Source organism: Sapajus apella, unplaced genomic scaffold (genome assembly GCF_009761245.1).
Source record: "Sapajus apella isolate SASKATOON/1434 unplaced genomic scaffold, GSC_monkey_1.0 scaffold7, whole genome shotgun sequence".
Classification (NCBI taxonomy): Eukaryota; Metazoa; Chordata; class Mammalia; order Primates; family Cebidae; genus Sapajus; species Sapajus apella.
The window spans coordinates 24,846,136-24,869,605 of NW_022436947.1; the positions used below are offsets into that span (position 1 = coordinate 24,846,136).

At 38.0% G+C, this 23,470-nt stretch overlaps 1 protein-coding gene across 2 annotated transcripts in view; it reads right to left on the bottom strand.

Annotated features, from left to right (window-relative positions):
- Window positions 1–21,045, bottom strand: part of TES (testin LIM domain protein) — a 55,051-nt gene extending 34,006 nt beyond the window's left edge. Inside the window, exon 1 of one of the 2 annotated variants that reach the window (XM_032276222.1) lies at window positions 20,809–21,045. In XM_032276222.1, the coding sequence (XP_032132113.1) occupies window positions 20,809–20,835 (27 nt within the window). In that variant the 5' untranslated portion in view covers window positions 20,836–21,045. Of the gene's footprint in view, window positions 1–20,527; window positions 20,548–20,808 lie in introns of those variants that run through there. The other variant, XM_032276223.1, reaches the window with a different exon arrangement.
- Window positions 21,046–23,470: the final 2,425 nt, after the last annotated feature.

Consider the following 23,470-nt stretch of genomic DNA (forward strand, 5'->3'; position numbering starts at 1 on the left):
TACAAAACTTAAACCTCATTGATACCAGCACTGAAGATCTATGACTATGCCTAAGAACTATGTCACATTATTGGATGAGAACTTTTTCCATATTTTTATCCTCTTTATTAACCCTCTGTTAGGATAAAAGCACAATGCCTCGCCAAGAAAGAAGATACATGATTCATGCTCTGGTGTTTTCCTTGCCTAGGATGTGCCTAGTTTCGGACTGAATTATAATTTAGAATGCAGTTGTTAAATCCAACTTATATTATAAAATTGCATGGTAGCAGACATATCTCTACTGGCAAATTTCTTCTGCTTTGTTCCCACTCCAACTGAGACATCTAATCATCTGCTATTCTCCCCTTCAGAAGTCAAACGTTTATCAGATGAAGGAAAGCATATGGATTCTCATCTGTGGTAAAAGGAGTTTCACAGCCAGAACTGCCCCAAGCAGTTTCTTAGGGCCTGTTTTGGGCAGAGTGTCACAAGAACTGAGGTTCCTCAACTCCTCTTGGTTTCAGTTCAAGGATCTGGAACCCCATCCACCCTAAGAGCTCCTCTAATTTCTCTCCATTATTCACTTCACATTATTCATTATTCTCTCACATTATTTTCCATTATTCACTGAATACTTTGTGTTCAGGATTTCATGAAGTCCAGGACCTAGAATTCTTCTCATCCCTTCTTTTTACCCTCAGCATAGACCACACCTTCTCCTTAGGGTCCTTCTCCTTTTCTGAAGAGCCAAGGCTATTATTATTATTGGACATTCAAATCTTGTAGGTTAGTTTCTGCCCAGATATCTGTGCTGGAGAACTCTTGGTAAAGAATATAAATAAAGGAGGTGTTATTTAATGGTGTCCAGGTTACATACAGGGGTTTGTGGGAGAGAGTGGGGAGGAAGGGGAACCCAGAGGGCTGGATTAATCATGTGTCAGATTAACTTTGTCTTAGTGTGGTTATTATTCAGCATGGTCATGTGCTCAACGTTTAATCACTAAATAGAAAATAATTATTTGAAAAAGCTAATACATTAATGACTCCTATAAGTCAGAATCACTTGTAAGTCAGTTTGATGGAGAAGTTTTATAAAGTATGCGTAGGAAACAAAAGATTTAAGTTGTGAGTGATAAAACTCAGTCCTGTTGCATGTAAATTATTTCAACAGCAAATGTGATACGGTATTCCCTACAGACTCAACATTTAGTGCTTAAAACACATGTTTTTCTAAGTGCACAAGTCTTGAAGCTACTTCATATAATTTTAGTAATGCATTCTGGCCAGCATTAATAAAAGATTATGATAAATTAATTTTTCTTCTTCAGCATCCAAGAAAACAGGTCCTTTGGATTGACTATTTAGGGAGAAATTACAGTCAGGCTTTGGGAATATCTATCAAGATCCCAAGAAAAAAATTAAAATGACTCTATAATATTTACTATGAAACGCAAGTCATAGACAAATACGACTTAATCATGTTTAACTACAGGCTCCATAGACTGAATTTATATTCCCAGGATCTGTGCCTCCACAAACACTTTTATCCTCTGCTTATTTTAGAAAAAGAAATGGGAATGGAATCAATTTATCCATATTCATAATTTTAAGCAGCCAAATAGGTTGGCAACATTTCAGGTCACCCTTCTGACCCAGAAAAGGGTATTGCATGTCAGATACTTTAAAGAAAAAGGAAAAAAAGAAGATGGAACATCTGGTATTTCAAACATGGTCTGAGTTGATTTGAAGACAATTGGGGTCTGGAAGATATTATGCAGTATTCAGGGTGAGATCATCTGATTCATGCTGTTTTCATAACCAAATTTCCCTCTGGAGTAAAGAATCCTATGTGGTTACTAAACAAGCAAGTGTTACTAAGACTTCTTTAATAGTATTGGAATGAAGGGAATTATATGAAATATACATACTCTCTCTCCCATTCCCCCTTTCTCAGTGTATGTGTGCATGCATGTTTATCCACCTATCATATATACACATACACATATATGCATGTATATATACATGTACACACACACACACACACACACACACACACATATTCATATTGCACTCTTAAAGAAGCATCTTTAGATCCTGTTCATCCAGATAAATATTCTGGGCCAAGGAACTACATTTCTAAATAATTGCTCTTAGCATATGGCTGTCTTAGAAACCTAGTGTGATCTGTGAAGTACCCCACCCAATCAATGTATTTTTATTGACATCTGACACAAGACTTAAAGTTTGAAATTTTTAGTTCATTGCCTGTTTCCAAATCTCTAACAAGATTTGCATTACCAAAAAAAGTGTAGGTTACACAGAAAACCAAACTTAAATATAAAAATAGCTGCACACTGTATTAGTTTGCCAACTTTCTTAGGTAAGAATACAAAGAACGAGTGTGATTAAGAACTATGATTAATCATTCCTAATAAAGCTGCTACATTTCTCTTTCTTTGCTAATAAAAACAAAAACTTTCCATGTCTCACTTACTCAAGTCTGAAATACATGAGAGAAAGCCTGAAGACAAAGTCCTCACCACCCCTTGGTCACACAACCTGGGGCCCAGAGGCCTCATTGTCCTTGTCTACCCATGCTTATTTTGCCAAAAGTTCTAGTGTCTCTTCTCTAAAAACCACACAGTCTGCTCCCTTGTCTGCATTCCAGTGTTCATGTTCAAACTCACATCAAAGCATCCTGAGACCACACTCTCCTAACTGATCATTTTGTATGATGTTGTATTGCTGTTTCAAAAATTATTTTGATAAACCTAAAGATAATCATAACACTTCCCTTGCTACAGAGTTTTAATAAGTTCAATGAATTTCACTTTTCTTTGCATGCAAAGAAGGTCCTCTAAAGCCTGGCACCACCTGCCTTCCTCACACCGCTACCCTCCAGCCACGCTCTGTTTTAAGGGAAGCTTTTTACTTTGCTTGAATCTCTGTTCCTCCTCTTCTTCATCTGTCAAAATCCTTCTCTACTTGGTCCATAGACTCAATTCTAATGTCAGTAACTCTGTGATATCATTCTTTATCCCCTTGGCACAAATTGTATTATTAAGTCCTTCCTTACTATACTATGATTGTGTACACATCAATTTACTCCAATTAGATTGTGAGCTTCTTGTTTGTATTTGAACTCCTAGTACCTCCTAGTACCTGCCATAGTGTCTGAGATTTACAGTGTTAGAAAGTTTTATTTATTTAATTATCAAATGGTCTTTATCATAGCATATCTTTACCCCAAAGAACTTCCACTGTGCCACACACACACACACACACACACACACACACACACACTGGAAGGGGTGGTGATAATAAATGCAGCAACTGATTTTTATTGAGCACTTACACTGCCATGCATGGTTCTAAGTATTTTACATGGATTATCCTCATAACAATCTTATGAGAGTATGAGATACCATTACTATCCACATTTTCATTCAGATGAAGAAACTGGGGCAAAGCTGTGCCTGCTCTTACCCAATAAATACTGACTAAAGATAGGTCATGTCATGGAAAGCCCTGATTTAAAGAGGCACTAATTTCTAAATCAGTTTTTAATATAGAATGTAATGGAATTTGTAACTGAAAACCAAAGATTATTGAGTCTTAGATTAAGGGTCTTTAGTTGTTGACGTGGCTCATCCATAAGGAAACAGGAATAAAACTATTTACTGCAGATTCTAGGATTCATTTCCACAACCCCTCACCTTTTCAGCTCAGGAAGTATAAAGCCAGGAGCCATACATGCATCTCTATCATGAAATCCACTGTAAACCAAATGGTCAGAAATCTTTTTTATTCACACACAGTAAATAATCACATAGACTATTATGTTAGGAATGAAAAGGAAACGAATGCTCTTTCTGCCTATTTTATAGTAAAATGTATTCTGGAGGTAGCAGGTCAAGTTTTCTGGAACTTCAACAAATTAAAGTAGATGATTCCTACCCAATCTGTACCTACATTTCTTAAGGCAGTAACAGGATTAAGTTAATGATAAAGGTATTGTTATTGAGACAATTTCTCTACTTGAGTTTCAGATGTAATCAGATTGTAGCTGATTACCCAAAACATCTGTACCTCAATAAATATGGTAACATATTTGAAGAAGAGCAGAAATAGATCCTGCTAAATTTCTAGGAAACAGTAATAAATTTTAGTTTTGGCAGGATACGTTCAAATGTTTTTAACTATACTTTTAAAAATGGGCACTAAGTGTTGTGATGGTGTAAGTGTTAATAAAAACACCTCAACCACCATTTGTTAAAATGTTACTACCCGCCAGTCAAAATACATATACCAACACATTTAATCCCCAATAACCTGTTGGGAAAGTATTATCATCCCTATTTCATAAAAGGAAAATTGAGGCTTGGAGGAATTATTTAATTTGCCTAAGACTACCCAGCTAGCACACGGCAGAATTGAGATTTGCATCTTGGCATTTCTGACTCAAACCCTATGCACTGAACTACAAAGCCACTGTTTTTTCCCCTCTAAATGGAAACTTCAAAGGTAAATACTAATTTAAAGAGTAATGTTCCTCATCTGTAACTTCTCTATAACAATCAATTTGGATCTGAAAGACTGCTCATTGTTTGCTTGGCAGGAATTCCTCCATCCTAGGCAAACCTGGGACTTATTATGAGGAACCTGAATGTCTGCACATCAGCTACACTAACATGGAAGTCCCCAAGGTCATAAATTCACACACAAGGGGATCCTCAGAAGAATGAGAGTGAGTCAAGAAAAATCTGCAGGGTCCTGATGCAAAATAGTTCTCTTTCAATGTTACAGCAAAACAAAAATAATTTAAAAGAATGAGCAAGAAATATGAATGAACAAATCATATTTCAAAGTTGAAAGATGTTTATTGAAAACATATAGTACTATTACTAAAAATTATCTTCAGTATTATATGTAAAATTATATACATTATGCAGTAGTCAGGGGCAATATAATGAGGCAAAATATTCTTTTCATTATTTTTCAAATCACTAAATTTCTGGATTCATAATGGAACATCTCTGTATTAGTTGCAAACTACTCCAAAACTTAGGGGTTGAAAGTATCATTTATCATGTCATAGTTTCTGTGGGTCAGGAATTTGAAAGTGGCTTAAGTAGATGGGCAGGTTTAGGGCCTCTTATAAGTTCGTAATTGGGGTCAGCTGGGCTGCAGCCATCTCAAGGATTGACTAGGGAAATAACCACTTCTATGATTTCTCACATGGGTCTACCCACATGAGTACCTCATGACATGGTAGCTGGTTTTTCCCAGAGCAAGTCATCCCAGAGAGAGAAGGAGCACACCAGATAGAAGTTGTAATCCCTAATCTGGGAAGTGATGCCATCACTCTGCCATATTTCATTTTTTGGCAACTGATCAGGTTAGCCTACACTCAATGGGAGGGCGGTACACAAGGGTGTGAATACTAGTAGGTGGGAGTAATTGGGAACAATCTTAGATGCCGCCTACTGTGTCTTCTTTTCTGTTTTGATTTTAAATCCAAAGACTAAGTGACTTGTAATGAGACAGATATATGAAAAAGGAACAGAGGTATACAGGGTGCTTATCTACTACTTCTCTTTATTTTTCCCATTTCAAATATTTAAATTCTCTTCACCCAGTGGGCATCTAAAGCAGAACTTTGTTCGTTCCTCATAAATACTTATTCCCCTCAATTTGTTAGTTGTTCACTCAGTAAGAACCAGGAAACAGTCTTCTAGAAAACAGGGTAGAATATGATTTTTGGGCTCTAAATTTCATTTACTTTTTCAATATGTGTTACATACACTTGTGTTACAGAACACAGCGGCAAACAGATGATTAAAATACCAAATGTATCTGGAATAAAAATTTCACAATTTTTATAATATGCCACAGTCATCCTTAAAGAATACAGAATAAAAATTAGAAAAGATTTGTATAAAATTTTGTATTCTATTATATAACTCCATCTGGAGATGGAAGTAAAATAAAGTCAGTACTTCTATGTGATATAAGGAGGCAAAATTATTTTATTCAAATTAAGTAGTATTTACAGTTAGCAGTTCCTTCCCTCACAGTACTACTTAGATAAGTAGAATCTTAAACCTAATATGTAACTTTACAATATTATTAGGGGCAAAATTTAGCCCCCCCTTTTTAAAAGTAAAAATTAAAAAAGGTCTGTACTTATTTTAAGTAAGCAACTGATAAAAATATATTCCATCTGCTCAGTTTAAGCTGGTTCCTTATAAACTTTTTCAAACTGACTACTATCAAATTGTTTTTATACTAGTTTGTGAATAAAGTGATTTGAAATGCTTACCAATAACATACCTTTTCTGTGGACTCTACTCAGAAAAGGCCTTCCCCTGAATCCATTACTTTGAGAAAGAGAATGCAGGGCTATAAAAATGTCATAATTATTATAATAAGCAATGACTGCAGCTGAAATTGCTTCTTAATTAGGATTGGCTGAGCTCTGGCTCCACTGAAGGACACTGCAATGGCATGTGTTCATAAACAGCCCTCAAAACCTTCTATTTATTTGCTATAAAAGGGACTTGAAAAACCTGATTCCAAAAGGCATCCTAGGAGCTCCTTAAAAGAATCTGGATCATGGCAACCATTCCTAATTTGGTCTTGTGTCACTATCTCCACAGCTGTTTCTAAAGGGTGAATCCCACAGAGTGCAGCTTTGAGAGGCCTTAATTAAGGCTCTTTACCCCCAAACTTGAATACTGCCATCATTCTTGCCATGCCTAAGGGCTACAGTATTATTTCTTCAGGGGCAACCCATTATAATAAGTGGGTGAGGGGATGACTGTACAATTAAGTGATTTATTGCCACAAATTATTTAACTATCTAATTGGAGCACATGCAGAAAAAGAGGGCGGTACAGATGTGTTTTCACAGTCTGGAGAATGAAGAGAAAGGTTCATGGCATTGGCTGAGGGCTTCACTGAAGGAGGCTGCCCAGAGGAGCAGAAGAATCTAAGGAAACCTAGACAATAATGGCCAACAGAGACAGGAAAGAAAACAGAAAAGGGGGTGCAAAAAGACAGTCCTCTCCTTAAGATTGGCATCCACAGGCATTTAGAACAAAAAGTCTTCCAGCAAGAATAGGGTTCTTGGAAACCAAGAAAGGAAGGGAGAGATGTAGGGGGCCTACTGCCGGGTCCTCATGCTTGCTTATTTATTTATTAGATGCCCTTTTCATACCATCCCATATTCTGGGGGGGAAAAAAAAAAACAAAAACTGAATTATGTTTATTTATATGTTGTCCTGCACAAATCAAAGAGCCATAATTAATTAAATTTTGACCCATGTTTTAACTTCTGATGTAGCAGAGAAGTGGTCTGGATTAGCATACTTTTTGTTCTATATTTAGACTACACCACTGAAGAAAGTACACAGACATTATTTAAAATTTGTCTAGTGATTTAAGGAAATTAGACAATTTTTAAAATATGCATATACCACCTATTTACAACTAAGATCATTCTGCAGTTGCATGTTAATTTAATATTCCTTCACTTTGATGGAATAACACAGTCATAAAAATCAAAATTAGATTTGTCTAAGTAGAAAGTGGGCTCAATCTTAAGTCGCCAATGAAATTAGAGAAGTTACAGTACATAGATTCTTGATTCTTTCAGATGTACGGAGGAATATGGGTGTAATTCAGAGTGGGGAAAGCCTTCTGTAAGACGCCTTCAACAGCTTTCATCATGGGAGGCTGTTCAGACTTAAATCCCAGCAACAGAGCAATAGAAGCAAGCAAGGTCTTAGGACTCACACACCACTTCTACCACATTTTATTGGCCCAAATAAGTCAGAAAGCAGTCCAGATTCAAAGGGAAGAAAAACAGACTCCACTTTTTAATGGGAGGTGCTGCAAAGAATTGTAGCCATTTCTGTAATTTACCGTAGAAACTCTGACAAAGATTCCAGTTAGGAAAACAAACCAATCCCCTATACTGGACCACAATACATTGTAGTGTTCAATTAAGTACTTTCTCAGAGAACCTAATATACACAGCTTTGAATACTTTGCACAGTGACTGGCACATGGTAGGTACTCAAATTCTGGAGATAATAATTTATAAATTTTAATTTCATCATAAAAATATACATCAGAATGATTTTCAAATTAGCAAAAGGAAAATAGTTAAATCCAGTAATTTAACATATCCCACAGTTATTGAATTTTAAATGGATATTTCTTTGTGTCCAACAAAGCACCAAGTGGCAATAACTTACTGAAAGCATGCCATCATAAAATTCTTGATATATTCAGGTGTCTGTTAAATAGCATGAAGATCTATGCAGGATTTTCTTCCCTTTAGATTGGATTTCTTGAAGAGGACTGTGACATTTATTTACTGTCTATGTGTACGCACCATACTTTGTGCTTTAAGATATTCATCTCAATTACCCTTACAATTCTGTGAGGTAGATAGTTGAAACCCATTTTCAGATGAGGATACTAAGGTTTACAGGGCTAAGTACCTTTCCCAAATTCACACAGCTAATAAATGCCAGGGCCATGAACTGAACCCAGAGTTCTAAAGCTGATACCCAACTTTAATGCAATTTTGGTTCTCAAAACATTTACTTGTTGGTACTACGGTCAAACTAAACAAAACTGATCAGAGAACATTAATAATCAACACTGATCAGGTACTTGCTATATGTCAGGCACCGTTCTAAATGTTTACATGTACTGCTTTACTTAATCTCACAATAATCCAATAAAGAAGTATTATCCATGTTCTTGCAGATTAGCTCTTTGAAATCAAGGAGCAACTGTTGCCAAATTACTGGGTAAGTATCCAAGGTGGGGTCCAAATTTATGTCTGGAAATGTCCAAGTCTGTGCTGCTTCCTTTAAATTCCCTGTTACAGAAAAGTGAGCAACAGTGATCCACAGGATGATCCCATCCTCTGGCTTAATTTCATCTGGTCCATGAGAAAGTAACAATGAATAACATCTCTACTGATTTACTTGTGACATCTCAAAAGAGCTGTGGAGTTAAGCCACTGAAATCTGTCTTCCCTCCTTTTACGTTTAAATTCTACCATTTCTCTAGGGATAACCTTCTATTCTGTTACCACTGACAGAGTCTAGCACATATTTTTGGAATGTCTGCAGAATATATTTTCCATTTGTTGCAGTATATAAAAGGTAATATTTTGTAATTCCCCTTCAAAACCTTAGGCAACATGCCATTTCCCAAATAAATGAGTTTTACATTTTTTCATGCAACATGGAAGTCACATGACATGACTGGAATGAATTTGGAGAAGTCTGTGTTTCAAAGCTAACAGAAGAGTGACTAGATTTAAAAAATGGACCTTCTACAAATCAAGTTAGGGATATTGCAAGGTTAACTTTCCTCTACAGTTTTTCAGAATGATCAAAAATTACCCTGCTTTGAAATATGTGTAGTCTGTGATACTATACAGAATATCACCTCTGAATACTTTTGATACATGAAAGATCTTCAGAAAAGTATCCTCAAGTCCTACATTCAACTTGTCCCTCTATAGTACACATGGTAGATTGAAGCAATGGTCCCAAACCTTCATTCCCATGTAACAGTATTCAACATCATATCCCTGCCATAGTGTCATAGCTGCTAGAGTGGATTTCTCCTCTCCTTGACTTTGGAACTGGACATGCAACTGCTTTGGGATAAGAGGAGGCTTAAAAGGTGCACGTGCAGTTAGGCATGACCTTTACTGTTTGTGTCACTGATTTAAGGAGGATGAAGACATGGCACCAATGTGGTCCCAGTCCACAGCTCAAAGTCAAGACCAGCTTACATGAGCTAGACTCTAGTGTGAAATTTCCTCCTCTCTCTCAACAGAGGACATGACGTATTAAATAATCATCAAAGTTAAGGGAGATCAGAAACTCTTCAACTGTGGGCTAAGGTCTTATACTAGCTCAGTGACATATTTCTTTAATTCAAACCTGTACTGTGAAAAACTTACAAATTACTGCAGCTCACTACTTTAGCCTTATTTTAGAAGAGACAAAACTGAAAATGTTAATAATGGTTTTACTGACTTCACAGCTAGGTACTTTTGGTTCATGCTACTTCCTCTTTACGGAATGCTTTCTTTGCCTAATGAAACCTTCTTTATTCTGTAGAAGGTGTTTCTTTGATAAAATAATCCCAACCCACTCAATTAAAGTTAGTTACTTCTGCTTCTGAGACTTCGTAAGAGTTGTTGGTATTTCTATTATTGCCGTGCTACTCAAAGTGTGGCAGTTTGCAAACTGTTAGTCACTAGTCTGTGATGAGATATACAGAGAAACTCAGAGCAGACAATTAGGAACTACCATATACTTAAAATAATTTTGTGTCTCTTGCATTTAATAATTTTTTAATTGGCCTTGTTTTTGCCTTTTTAGTAATTAATTTTTATTGTTTTTAAAAATATCAGCCCATGATAGATTTTTGTTTAAAAAAAGGTTCTTATCCCAGATAAGAAAAATAGTGTATGATAGCACTTAGGTCATTTAATCCAGCACTGTAGTTAACTTACATATCTGTGTTGCTCACTCATTTTCCTTCCTATCTTCCTTTTTTTTCTTTTTTTTTTTCAAAATCTATCAAAGCTGACATTGGTATTTTGCTCAAAAGGTGATATGGAGTTTAGAGTCTGTAGTTTTAAATCTAAATTGCACTTTTAATATCTCTATGAAAAACAAAGGGTAACTTTTTTTTAACCCCCAGTTATTTGTATTGTAGGCCAGTACCTCATAAAGGAAAAATTGGATCCTTCATCCTTACTTTGTGACTCATTCTGTTAAGATTGTCAGGTTATGCTCATATAAAAACAAAGATCTACCTAACATCTACGTGGTCATTTTTCAATGAAACATGATATCACTTTATCATCAGACCAAGCAAGGGAAAAGTTCACTGTGGCTAGAGATGCATTAATGGACTCCACATCAAGGCATTTGTGCTAAGCTTTCAGCCCCTCTTTTCTGCTAGACTCACCGGTCAGATCAGCTATGCAATGAACACCCTAAAACTCCTGTTTACAGCTTTTCACAGCGACCAGAATGTCACAATGATAAACACAAGCTGAATCACTCATAGCTTGAGGATGATTCAGCATTTCAGATTAAGTATATTTACATAGTAGTAACTTGCTGTCATTCAGCAGATGAGATCTCAGCAATCCCCACTGGTTGCTCCCACTTTATTAAGCCACACTCAAATCCGAGCAGTCTCCCCCATTCTTACTAAGGAGCAGAGAAATTGGCAATTCTAAACTATGCTCTTTTACTTTTATGAATTTGACCAAAGTAAATGCAGTGATACTTAGAAAATTATAGTCATGCATATCCTTATCACTCTAATTCCCCATTATCTAACTAGAATGTTAGGTAGGCAGGGCACTTAGAGCAGAAAATTGACAAAACCATGCTAAACTGCAGTTCTTTTGTAGGACAGTCAAAGATTGTAGCTGGGTAGTTGAAAAGCATAACCTCTAAATTTAATCCTCTAATAGTGCTTGTGGCAAATTTTAAACATGGTATTTACTTAAAGAACAGTAGTGAAGTTATCAATTACCACATTATTTTTCTTTAAAATCCTGAAAATCTGGGGTTTTGAAATGGCTTTTATTTCCTCTCCTAGAAAAAGTTGTTTTCATAATATAATTTCCCTGGATACCACCACCTTGTAAAAAAATAAAATAATTTCCTGTCTATCCTGCATATTAATGATTTAATAATTCTTTTAAAATCATAATTTTGGTTACCATGGCAGTAGTTACCAAACAAAAATTAGCTATGTCTGCAAACAGGAAATCCAAGAATGACTCTTTTGTAATGCATTTGTAGTCAGGGAGGACTTACAGTTTGTGTATATTATAGGTATAAGTCTATTTTTATAGCTTCATCCATTCATAATCTGTTTCACATTCTAATACATAAGAGCTGCTTTCCTTCTTCTTTTCCATTTGCCATTACTTAAGACAAATGAAATAACCTCTATTACAAAGTTTGCAAAACCAAGAATGAAGCCTGGGGATCACCACCAAAATTGCTCATTGTCCGTGTTAGAAATGTAGTGTAGTGATAACCTATAAAGAGTTCATTGATGGGTATAATCCCAGTTGTGCTTACTTTCAATCACTTATGTTACTCTATCATCACTTGCAATAGCATAATTCTATGATATATGCTTAAGTTCAGTGTTATTCTTGTTCACTATTATAACCCCAGAGTCTAGAATAGTGCATGGTACATAAAAAAGCACTCACATTTTTAAAAACAGCCTTATTTTGGGAGAGAGAACTTTTAAAGAAAATAAATGCTGCATTATTTTTCATTTTCCCATAATTAAATACCAAGGTTAAATAATACATCGCTCCTAGGCTTATGGGACGCATACTATTACAGCCTTCGGAGCCTTATACTACAGATTTAAATTAAACTTGACCTAATATCTTCAAATACATCCACAAATATTATGAAAATTAAATAAGAACAAACAAGTTGAAGATAGCTAAGATTTGTGGAAAAAAATTATTCAGTTCAATCTATAGCTTCTTCATGGAATTTACTAACATTTAAATTATGCCATCTCCTTTATGTATATATTTACACATATAGATACATGTTCTTGGTCTGTGTGATTTTAAAGCACTGTGGAACATTATACTTTGTAGACTACTGATATTATTTTCCATGATCAGAGAATCACAAGACTTGGAGAAACCATAGAAATCATCTGGTTCCCCTACTTAATTTTATATAAATATAAATTGATATCCAAAGTGGTCAATATCACAAAAAATAATGGACTCGGAACTACCGACACTCAGCTCAGGGCAATTTTAAATACATTATGCTGCTAAATGGAAGTGAGAAACTGATATACTACGGAAGACCTTTCCATACACTATAGATATTTATACATGCTGGAGACTTACTGACCTTTCCTAATTTCTGAACACACTTTGGTGATTTGGTATGTAAAAAAGGTATATTCACATTAGCATAGGGCCAACTGGTATTCCTCCTTCTAGTTCTCAGAAAAAGAACAAAGGAAGTAGTTTCCATATTACCAATTTATCACTCTCTTTCCACTAAGAAGGCTCCTGTTGGTAACTCTTGTTGCACACTGATGGGCTATGATGTTGATCCCAAGCTCACGATGCTGGATGTCACACTGAAGCTCCATGAGAGCCTCATGAAATATCTGACTATTTTGGTGTTTCTCACAGCTTCTCAGCTTCACAAGAAATGTTTTTGCATGAAGAATGGGAAATTAAAACAAAAAAAATAGTTCTCCTTCCAATATTAAGAGCTTATTGTTTCTAGCTGCTCTATTCTTAACTGTCTGGTCTGCCATTCCATAGGTACCCTGAATACTTTGCTGCTAGGGAAAAGAGATTTAGCGTGCTCATGCTATGTGTAAGGCCTTCTATCAACTGCAGAGCTCAACAGGGAGAAAAGCCCATGAGTATCCCTTTATATTTCCAGATGCCATTTGTTAAACTTACAAAACAAAGAGGCAAATACAGGGTCACTGTTACCCAGGGCCATTTTACGTAATTGGCTCCCACCAAAAGTCAGCAAGTTGGAAGAATCTTAGAGGATCAGATACAGAATATTATTGGGGAAAGAGATCCAAGATAGCCAACTAGTAGCTGCTCAGGATTGTAGCTCCCAGTGAAGGTGCAGGGAGTGGGTGGACGCCAGACTTCCAGACGAATATTTGTTGCCTACGGACCAGGAGATTCCTGGGGGGGGCCCACAGGTCGCCAGCATGACTCTTTTGGCCGGCGTGGCTGTTTTGCCAGCATCCTGGTGTGGCAGTTCTCAGTGCGGGAGTGTGCGGGACTGGGTGCCCTTTTAGTTGGCATTTGGAGCTCTGGGAAGGCAGAGTCGCCCATTCAGCTGATTTGAAAAGGGGACTGAAGCCAGGAGCCAGACCTGGAGATTCCCGAGCAGAAAAAGTGCCACGAATGTCAGCTCCGCTGTACAGCCCGCGAGGTCACCTTAAGTTGCATGGATCCTGGTGCCTTTTTGGAGCACCTGGGAGAGAGTCGACTGTTCAATTAGGAAAGGAAGAAAAGGGGGCTCCGAGGTGGGGAGCCAAGTGATCGGGCTCGGCTGGTCCAACCCCCACAAAAAGCAGCAACTGAAAATGACGACAGTTGAGAGTTTCACAGCAAGCACAGCTGAACCCGGGAAGGTCCAGCTCTGTGGGGGAGGGGCACCCGCCGAAGGTAAACAAAGAAACAGAAATAACATGGCCACCACCAAGCTGGACGTCCACTCAGAGACCCAATCTGAAAGTCAGCAATTACAAAGACGACAGCTGGATAAATCCACAAGGATGGGAAGAAACCAGCACAAAAAGGCTGAAAACATCCGAAACCAGAATGCCTCTCCTCCTTTGGGGATCACAGCTCCTCATCAGCAAGGGAACAAGGCCTGATGAAGAATGAGTGTGATGAATTGTCAGAATCAGGCTTCAAAAGGTTGATAATAAGAAACTTCTGTGAGCTAAAAGAACATGTTCTAACCCAATGCAAAGAAACTAAGAACCTTGAAAAAGGTTTGACGAAATGCTACGAGAATAGACAATTTGGAGAGGAATATAAGTGAATTAATGGAGCTGAAAAACACAATACGAGAACTTCACAAAGTATGCACAAGTTTTAACAGTCGAATAGATCAAGCTGAAGAAAGGATATCAGAGGTCAAGACCAACTCAATGAAATAAAATGAGAAGACAAGATTAGAGAAAAAAGGGTAAAAAGGAATGAGCAAAGCCTCCAAGAAACATGGGACTATGTGAAAAGACCTAATCTATGGTTGATAGGTGTACCTGAATGTGATGAAGAGAATGAATCCAAGTTGGAAAATATTCTTCAGGATTTTATTCAGGAAAACTTTCCCAACCTAGCAAGGCAGCACAATATTCAACTCCAGGTAATACAGAGAACACCACAAAGATATTCCTCAAGAAGAGCAACCCCAAGGCACATAATTGTCAGATTCACCAGCATTGATATGAAGGAGAAAATGCTAAGGGCAGCCAGAGAGAAAGGTCAGGTTACCCACAAAGGGAAGCCTATCAGACTCACAGGAGATCTCTCAGCAGAAACCCTACAAGCCAGAAGAGAGAGGGGTCCAATATTCAACATCCTTAAAGAAAATAACTTAGAATTTCATATCCAGCCAAACTAAGCTTCATAAGTGAAGGAAAAATAAAATCTTTTGTGAACAAACAAGTACTCAGAGATTTCATCACCACCAGGCCTGCTTTACAAGCGCTTCTGAAAGAAGCACTACACATAGAAAGGAACAGCCAGTATCAGCCATTCCAAAAACATACCAAAAGGTAATAAGCATCAACATAATGAAGAATCTACATCAACTAATGGGCAAAACAGCCAGCTAACATCAAATGGCAGTATTAAACTCACATACATTATTATTAATCCTAAATTTAAATTGACTAAATGCCGCAATCAAAAGACACAGACAGGCAAATTGGATAAAAAACCAAAATCCATCAGTATGCTGCATCTAGATCCATCTCACATGCAAGGATACACAAAGACTCAAAACAATGGGATGGAGGAACATTTACCAACCAAATGGAGAGCAAAATAAATAAATAAATAAATAAATAAAAAGCAGGAGTTGCAATTCTTGCCTCTGATAAAATACACTTTCAAGCAACAAAGATCAAAACAGGCAAAGAAGGACATTACAAAATGGTAAAAGGATCAATGCAACAAGAAGAGCTAGCGATCCTAAATATATATGCACCCAATACAGGAGCACCCAGATACATAAGGCAAGTTCTTAATGACTTATAAAGAGACTTAGACTCCCACACAACAATAGTGGGAGACTTTAACATCACATTGTCAATATTAGACAGATCAACGAGACAGAAAATTAACAAGGATATCCAGGACTTGAACTCAGACCCGGAACAAGTAAACTTAAAAAACATTTATAGAACTCTCCACCCCAAATCCACAAAACATACATTCTCATCAGTACCACATCACACCTACTCTAAAAGTGACTACATAATTGGAAGTATATCACTCCTCAGTAACTGCATAGCATTACGCAGGTTTAAATGAAATACTAGTTGGCTGCTTGTTTGTTATTTTCCTCCCTTATTCCTTCCTGTCTCCATTGTTAAGCACAATTATTGGCATAAAAGAGGTTTTCAATACCCATCTTTAGACTGCATTCCAGCCTGGGCAATAAAGCAAGACTCCTGTTCTCTCTTCTTCTTTCTCTTCCTCTTCTCTCTTTCATTCTTTTTCTTTCTCTCTTTTTTTTTTCTTTCTCTCTTTTTTTCTCTTTTTCCAAAAAAGAATATTATTGGAGTTTATGCCATTTATTTGACTGTGGAAGTTTCCCAGAAATTCCTTTTCACAATACTTTTACTTTTCTTATACTTTGCCTCTGCCCAAAGAATGTCAATGGTAACTTACACTAAAGAGAATACATACAAGATAGATAAAATACAAACAAAATATAAAAACTAGTAGGATGCTAATTTTGTTGGAATATAAACCACTTTGGGGAAGCTGCTAGAGACAGGGAGACATGGGGAGGTGCACAGGAACTTCGAATTTTCTGCTCAATTTTGCTGTGAAGCTAAAAGTTGCTTTTAAAAAATAAAGTCTTTTTAATAGGGGGAGAAAAATCAAGACATTTTTGAAGCTTTTTGAGACAAAGAGTAATTCTGAAAATATTTTTCATCTAGGTGGGAGCATGGAGAAAGATTCTAGAGGAGTGTGCAATGTGAGGGGTTGGTCCTTGAAGGATGGGAAAAACTTAGTGCTGTAAGTGGAGTATGGCCATGCACAAGCAAAGTCATGGGGTGAATTGATGGTACACAGGTAACAGCCAGTAGAGATATAAATTCCTATTTCTACTTCATAGGACACCATAAAGTAACAGAATCAATAGAAAACCTACTATAGTTTTTTCTACAACCAATATTCAGGGTAATTAAGAGAAAGTGACTTTTCACATTCTACCAATGTAATGAATCACACCACGGGTTAGAAGAGTTTTATGAAAGCCCAGCTAAGGACCAGTCATTTCCTTCTGCACTTGTTCTGAGAGGCAGAACACCTCTAAAGCAAAGCCTTCGATGTGCCTTGCCCTAATTTTTGCAGCAAGAATGGCTTCAAGCTTTGAATCCAATTGATATTTGAGCATCCAGGTCACCATGTATTGCTTTCTCCACTTCAACCAGGGGCTACCTAAGGCCAATAACTCAGTCTAATTTCTAATGGAAATAATCTTTATAGTTCCATACTTTTTCCAATTATATTCACTTGGTTTCACTATGCTCTTTTGACTAATGACAAAGGTTTTGAAAACAAGTCTGGATGCAGAGAAAGGGGATTTTTAGTGACATGTAATCTTTAAAATGCATGACATTTTAAAATGTATCACATGTAATCTTTAAAATGTATCACATTTTAAAATGCATCACAAAAGTAAAATAAATAAGAGTCTTTAAAAAAGTATGCAAAACATTAGGATTAATCAAAATAGAAGGGTTAGAAAGATGACAAAAAATGAACACAGTAAAATTAAAGCCCTGCAGCAATTCCAGGCAGTATAAAGGAAATTACTGAGGTTCTCTTTCTCTGTTGGTATGCTTTTAATTGAAAAAAGTAATTCTCATGGGAGAGTAACACAGAAAGGAAAGAGGAAAACAGCTGGCTGTTAGCCATGATTTGCCATTCACTGCAAAAGGAGACTGTTTCTGCTTCTCAATGTTCATGGTTTTTCCCAGCAGACACAGACCATACTGACACAAAGTCAATTAAGATGAGACTTAAGACATAAAAAAGAGGTATAGATGTGTAACTCAGAAGACAGGGCAAGGACACAAAATCAAATTCTGTTCTAAAGTATATTAAAACAAAAACTTTGTATAACCAAACTAGCTCCCACATCCTAGCAACAGCTTGCTTACTTCAAACAAAACAAAACACAGTGAAATCTAATTATAAAAACCCCTTGTCTTTGTGATGGTGGGTTTTAACTGGTAATTAATCCCAATTTGTACAACTGATGTGGATGAGCTTTCCTTGTACAAACCAAGAATTTTATAATAGTATCATCTGTCTCAGCTTTTTACATGAAATGTTAATGTGGAAAAAATAATGCTTTTCATCTGTCTGGAAGAAGTTCCTCATGAAATCAACAATGTAAAAGCTTTAGAAGAAAAAAAATGTCATACATCTTAAAACAGAAGTCATACTAGTTGTACTTAAATGGTTGTGTCTTTGCTCCAACTTCTAATCTGCCTTTTCTCTTTTCTTGTATACCCAAGTCAAAAAGAAAGGAGACTTGAAAACTAGGTACCAAAATAGGGTAAGAAGGCTCTGCTGGTAAATCAGATAGTCTTGTAATCTGTCCTTCTTTGAATTTGTTAGAAAACGATTGCTAAAAGGAACACAAATACATTCCTGAAATTTCCAAACTTTTGTAATGGGAAACTTTTTGTTAGAACATCAAGTCTATCAAGAAGCCCACAAATTGGAGTCAAAGTGAGTATATATGGAGTTTTTTCATGGCTTCCAATTTACTGGTTGAGGACTCTAAGAATCATCAGTGAAGACAATGTAGTGAAACAGGGATTTGTTAACATCATGGGATTTCATAATTTTATTTTGTGGAATGATTTTTGGGGTTGTAGGGGCAGGGAAGACTAAGATTAGAGAAAGTTAAGATTCTTGGTTGAAAATATAACTTTTAAAAGTAAAGTGGAGATGAAGGAGAAAAATTACACCATATGTCAAGGGCGTTATTTATCATAACCCACATTTTCAAACTCTAAGGAGATTGTTTATAAATAACATCTGGAGTTTTCCTTTGCAAGCACATACAATTTTTAACTTTGAACTTTTCCCCTCAGAATTACTCCTTGTCTCAAAAAGCTTCAAAAAAGTCTTGATTTTTCTCCCCCATTAAACAGACTTTATTTTTTAAAAGCAGTTTTTAGCTTCACAGCACAATTGAGCAGAAAATTTGAAGTTCCTGTGTACCTCCCCATGTCTCCCTGCCTCCAGCAGGCTCCCGACTATCAACAGCCCGTATCAGTGCAGTACATTTGTTACAAGTGATGAAACACATCGACACATCATTATCCCCAAAGTACATAGTTTACATTAGGGTTTCCTCTTGGTGTTCTACATTCTATAGATTTTGATTAATGTATAATGACACGTATCCCCCATTTTATACTATCATACAGAATAGTGTCATTGCCCTAAAAATCCTGTACTTCACCTATTCATCCTCCCCAGCCCAAAAGATGTTTACTTTTACAAAACTGTCTTCAAATAAGTACTTAAAAGCAAGGACAAGACTCCTCCCCCACCCCAAATTTTAGACAAGTACTAAATTAAGTAGCTCTTACCCACTTGTATTCATCAACAGAAAGCTAAGTAGGCAAAATGCTTTCCTGGTGGCAAGCAAGAGTAACCAAAAATATTAGATTTATTTAAAAGAAAAAAACGTAACGGGAAGAGAATAGAATGCAATCATGCTACTTTCACAATTTATGTTTTTCTGTTCTTGGATACCTTTTTGAGTGCCTGTGAATTTTAGTAGTAAGGAATGAAAAACGAGGTTTTCTCATTTCAAGTTGTTATTGGTCAATAGCTTCCTAACCTAAAACTTTGCATTCCTAACACAATACTTTGTATCCATTTTCAAAAATCCAATTCTGGGCATAAAATAGAATTAATTCTCAAGACAAAACTTAATGTTTAGAAGATAAAATAATATTAGGAACCATGAGTAAGAGAAAAAAACTGTTTTCTCTATTCTTCCCTTCCTCTCTCTGCAAAACTCCCCTATTTGATATGGGACTGCTAGCTTAAATTTACCACAAAGTAAAATATGAGCAAATCCCCTGGAACGAGAACTTTCGCACAGAGCAATTCACTGGAATGTGACATCAGCATTCCTTCTGAGTCACAATCTGGTCCCACCCTTTTCTCCCAGGCGACACCAGGCTCCCCATAACCAGGGAGTGGCTCAGGTAGGGCCTTAGGTTCTGATGCCTGCGAGGCAGCAGCCAGGCTGGAAATGTGTCCCAGCGCTGAGATGCTAGTGACAACCGCCCTCTGGGGCTAGCTGCCAAACAGGGAGAATGCACTCTTTGACAGATAATTCCCTAAGACGGCGGCAGTGCTTCAGTGGACAAGTAATGCATGACCCCCCACCCAAAAAAGAAATCACATTAGAAGTTACCACCAGCACGGGTGCGAAGGCAGTGCATTAAATCAACACTCACTTTAGAGCGCCCCAGGCAGCCCAGCTGGAAGGGAGGAGGTCAGAGCTGTCAAAGCACAGCAGTGCCCCAAACCACAAAGGCTTAATGAACTTGAACTTCCTGAGCCAGGAAGTGTCACAGTCTCGCCCGCACTCGCCCTAAGCTCGTCCTTTTCTTTTGAGGCGGCCCAGGCACGCTGAAACATCTTCAGTAAAGTTTCCAACACCTCCAATCGCTGCGACTCCGGGAAACCGGAGAGAAGCGTCCCGCGCCTGCCCTCGCTCGCGCTTCCAACTCTGTCGCTCTCGAGTTTGGGGAGCTGGCGGGGCCGCCCCGCGCCTCCTTTAACCTGCGGGCCCGGTCCCTGAGCCAGGGACGCCGAAGACGCAGGGCCCGGCTCACGCCAAGCGGCTCGCTCGCCCCACCCGCCCCTGCACCTCCGAACGCCGTGTTCCGCGCTACCCGCGCAGGTGAAGCTGCCGCCGCCCGCCACGAGCGCCCCCCTACCTTCTTCACTTTGTTTTCCAGGTCCATGTCTGTGCGTCCGAGGGGTTCCCTCCTTCTCCCGTCCGGGATCTCACGGCCGGGCTCGGCTGGCCTCGGGCTCCACTGCGGACCTGGAGAACCTGCGGAACTCCCGCGCCGCCCCCTCTCAGCCACTCGCCCGGCGGCGTCGAACTTCCGCCGCCCAGTCCGCCGCAGCCGGCCTGCGACAGAAACCCGGGAACAAAGAGGCCCGGGCAGCCAATGGCAGCCGGGCAGCGCCAGGCCGCCGCCAATCACCGAGCGCCGCACGCACCTTCTAGGCCCCAGCGCGGCGCTGGTAAGGTGAGGGGCGGGGCCGTGTCCGGGGCGGCGCCCTACGGGGCGCGCTCGCGGACCTTAACCTGGTCTCCTGAGGATACTCTGGGTGTCCGCGGGCGGGCTTCTAAAGAGCTGGGATCCAGCCTCTCATCTGAAGATGGAGCAGGGCTTCATCTTTGAAGTTGCACCTGTGTTTGAGCTGGGTCAGGGGAATAGTTATCCCAATAGTAACTTATCAGTTTATTTTCAGGGGAGAGAGAGAGAGATTGTAGGGATCGTTTTTTGAGCATTGGGTTGTTCAAAAGATGATGTGAAGCACTTCAGAAACAGGTTGTGTCCATTCCTTTGGAAGCAGAGCGTTGCCCTTTGTCTCTGCTATGTGAAATGGTGCTAGGCCTATCGTGTGCTCAGGCTTTGACGAAGTAGAGGCATCACATTGGTGCACCACAGCTGAATTCATTTCATGCCCTAATTCAGGAGCAGATGCATCTAATACCATCAGACTGCTGGGCCTGGAAGGGAGCCTAAGGATTACAGAGTCTAGCTTCCTCATTTTGCAGGGAACTGAGGACTCCAGAGATGCAGGGACCAGCCTAATGTCTTAGCCTGTGCGGAACAGAGGCAGTGCTCATGAATCTAAACGATTTCTCTCATGTTTGGGGCTGGAAGTACATGATTTTGACTAAGGAAAAAAAGCGGCCAACTTTCTTCAATTTGTGGTTATGGCAAAAAAATCACATTGCCCAGACAGCAAGTGACCTAATTTGGCACCTATTTTTAAAAATAGCAAAACAAAATAAAACGAACAAAAGTTCCCAAATAATGCAGATATTCAGGCCCAGGTGTATCTCTACTTTGCTTCTGGAAATTTGGTGGCTAAAAATACCCCAAATTCATTTTAGCCAATACTTGCAACTCTGCTTACTTGATTATTTGTTAACACAGAGCATTGATTTTTAATGTGTATGTTTCCTTTATCCTATTAAGAATTAAAACTGAAATTGAAGAGTTATGCGTTTTTCTTTTCAGTTGATGTAAAACTTTTCTGTATTATTTTCCCAAACCATCTTGAAAGGTGTGGTCCCCTGCAAAGTTTGCCCTCTGTAAGTGCACAGAAACATGAGGTCTAGCTATGATAAGGCAATTTTGTCTCTTTCAGAGAGCTTAACAGATGGACAATGTCCAGTAAAGCAGTTTAAATAAGGCATCAAACAAATGAATGTTGTATCATAAATTTTGAACCGTATTTGATGAGGTTGCAGAGATGACACTAAGAAAACCATCTGAAAACATTTTTTTTTTTAAACCATCAACTTCTGCCTTTCTCCCATTCTTCCTTCCCAACCCTGTCAGCATTACACTGTGTGTATATCATTGGCCAGGATGGAAATAGAAATTCAGTGAGTTTTATCTGGAATCATCACTAGGCTAATATGAAAAGTAATTATAGATTATAAATTATAAAAGTAAAATTGAGGTAGACAAGTGTTAGGAGAATTAAATTGCAAGTTTTTGTTCAGTTATTCAGGTGTTAAGCTACAGTTATTTAGGAGGTAGAACTGGCATGCTTTGATTACTACATGTGGTTGATGACAGTGGAATGAATAGAAGATAACATACATTTCTATCTTGATCAACTCTGTGGATGGCTCAGGAAGAAGTGAGGGTCAGGGTTTTGTTCAGTGGTGCTTTCTTTGGGACTGGTGGTGGACATAAAGGATACCGTTTGAATGTATTGAGTTTGAGACTGGGACATTGAAGTGAAGTATCCAAATATAAATCTTGAAACCTGGACTAGAATGCTGATTTAGGAGTTCACATTGTACATAAATAAAGGCCAAGAACCAAGATCAGCCTGGGAGATAGTAAAATAAAAGAGAAGAATATCAAAGACACCAAGTGAGCAAGGCTGAACAAGAAAAACACATGAAAAAGATAAGGGTTAGATTAAGGGTAAGAAAAAAAATTAGGAGTCAAACCCCTATAAGCAAGAAGGGAAATTGAAGAAGAAATTAGTTAACTATGTCAAATTGTAGAAAAGCATGAAATGCCCTTTGGATTTAACAAAAAGGAGATCATTGGTGACTTTGCATTTTTGGTGCAGTTGTGAGGAAAGATATTACTTAATAATTTTATCTCTCTTTGTTTCTACCAGAGTGCTTTAATCAATGTTGGACTTGGCTTTTCCACAAAACTTATGGAAATATCAGCCAAATAAATGCTCAGCTCCACTGTTTCAATCAAGTAGAGAGGAAATCAATATACTATACTGGATAATACTGAGGAATGTTCTTAAGATCTTTATCCTTATAAAAGTAAATAAAAATACTAGATTTTACACATGTGTGCAGGCACACACACACAT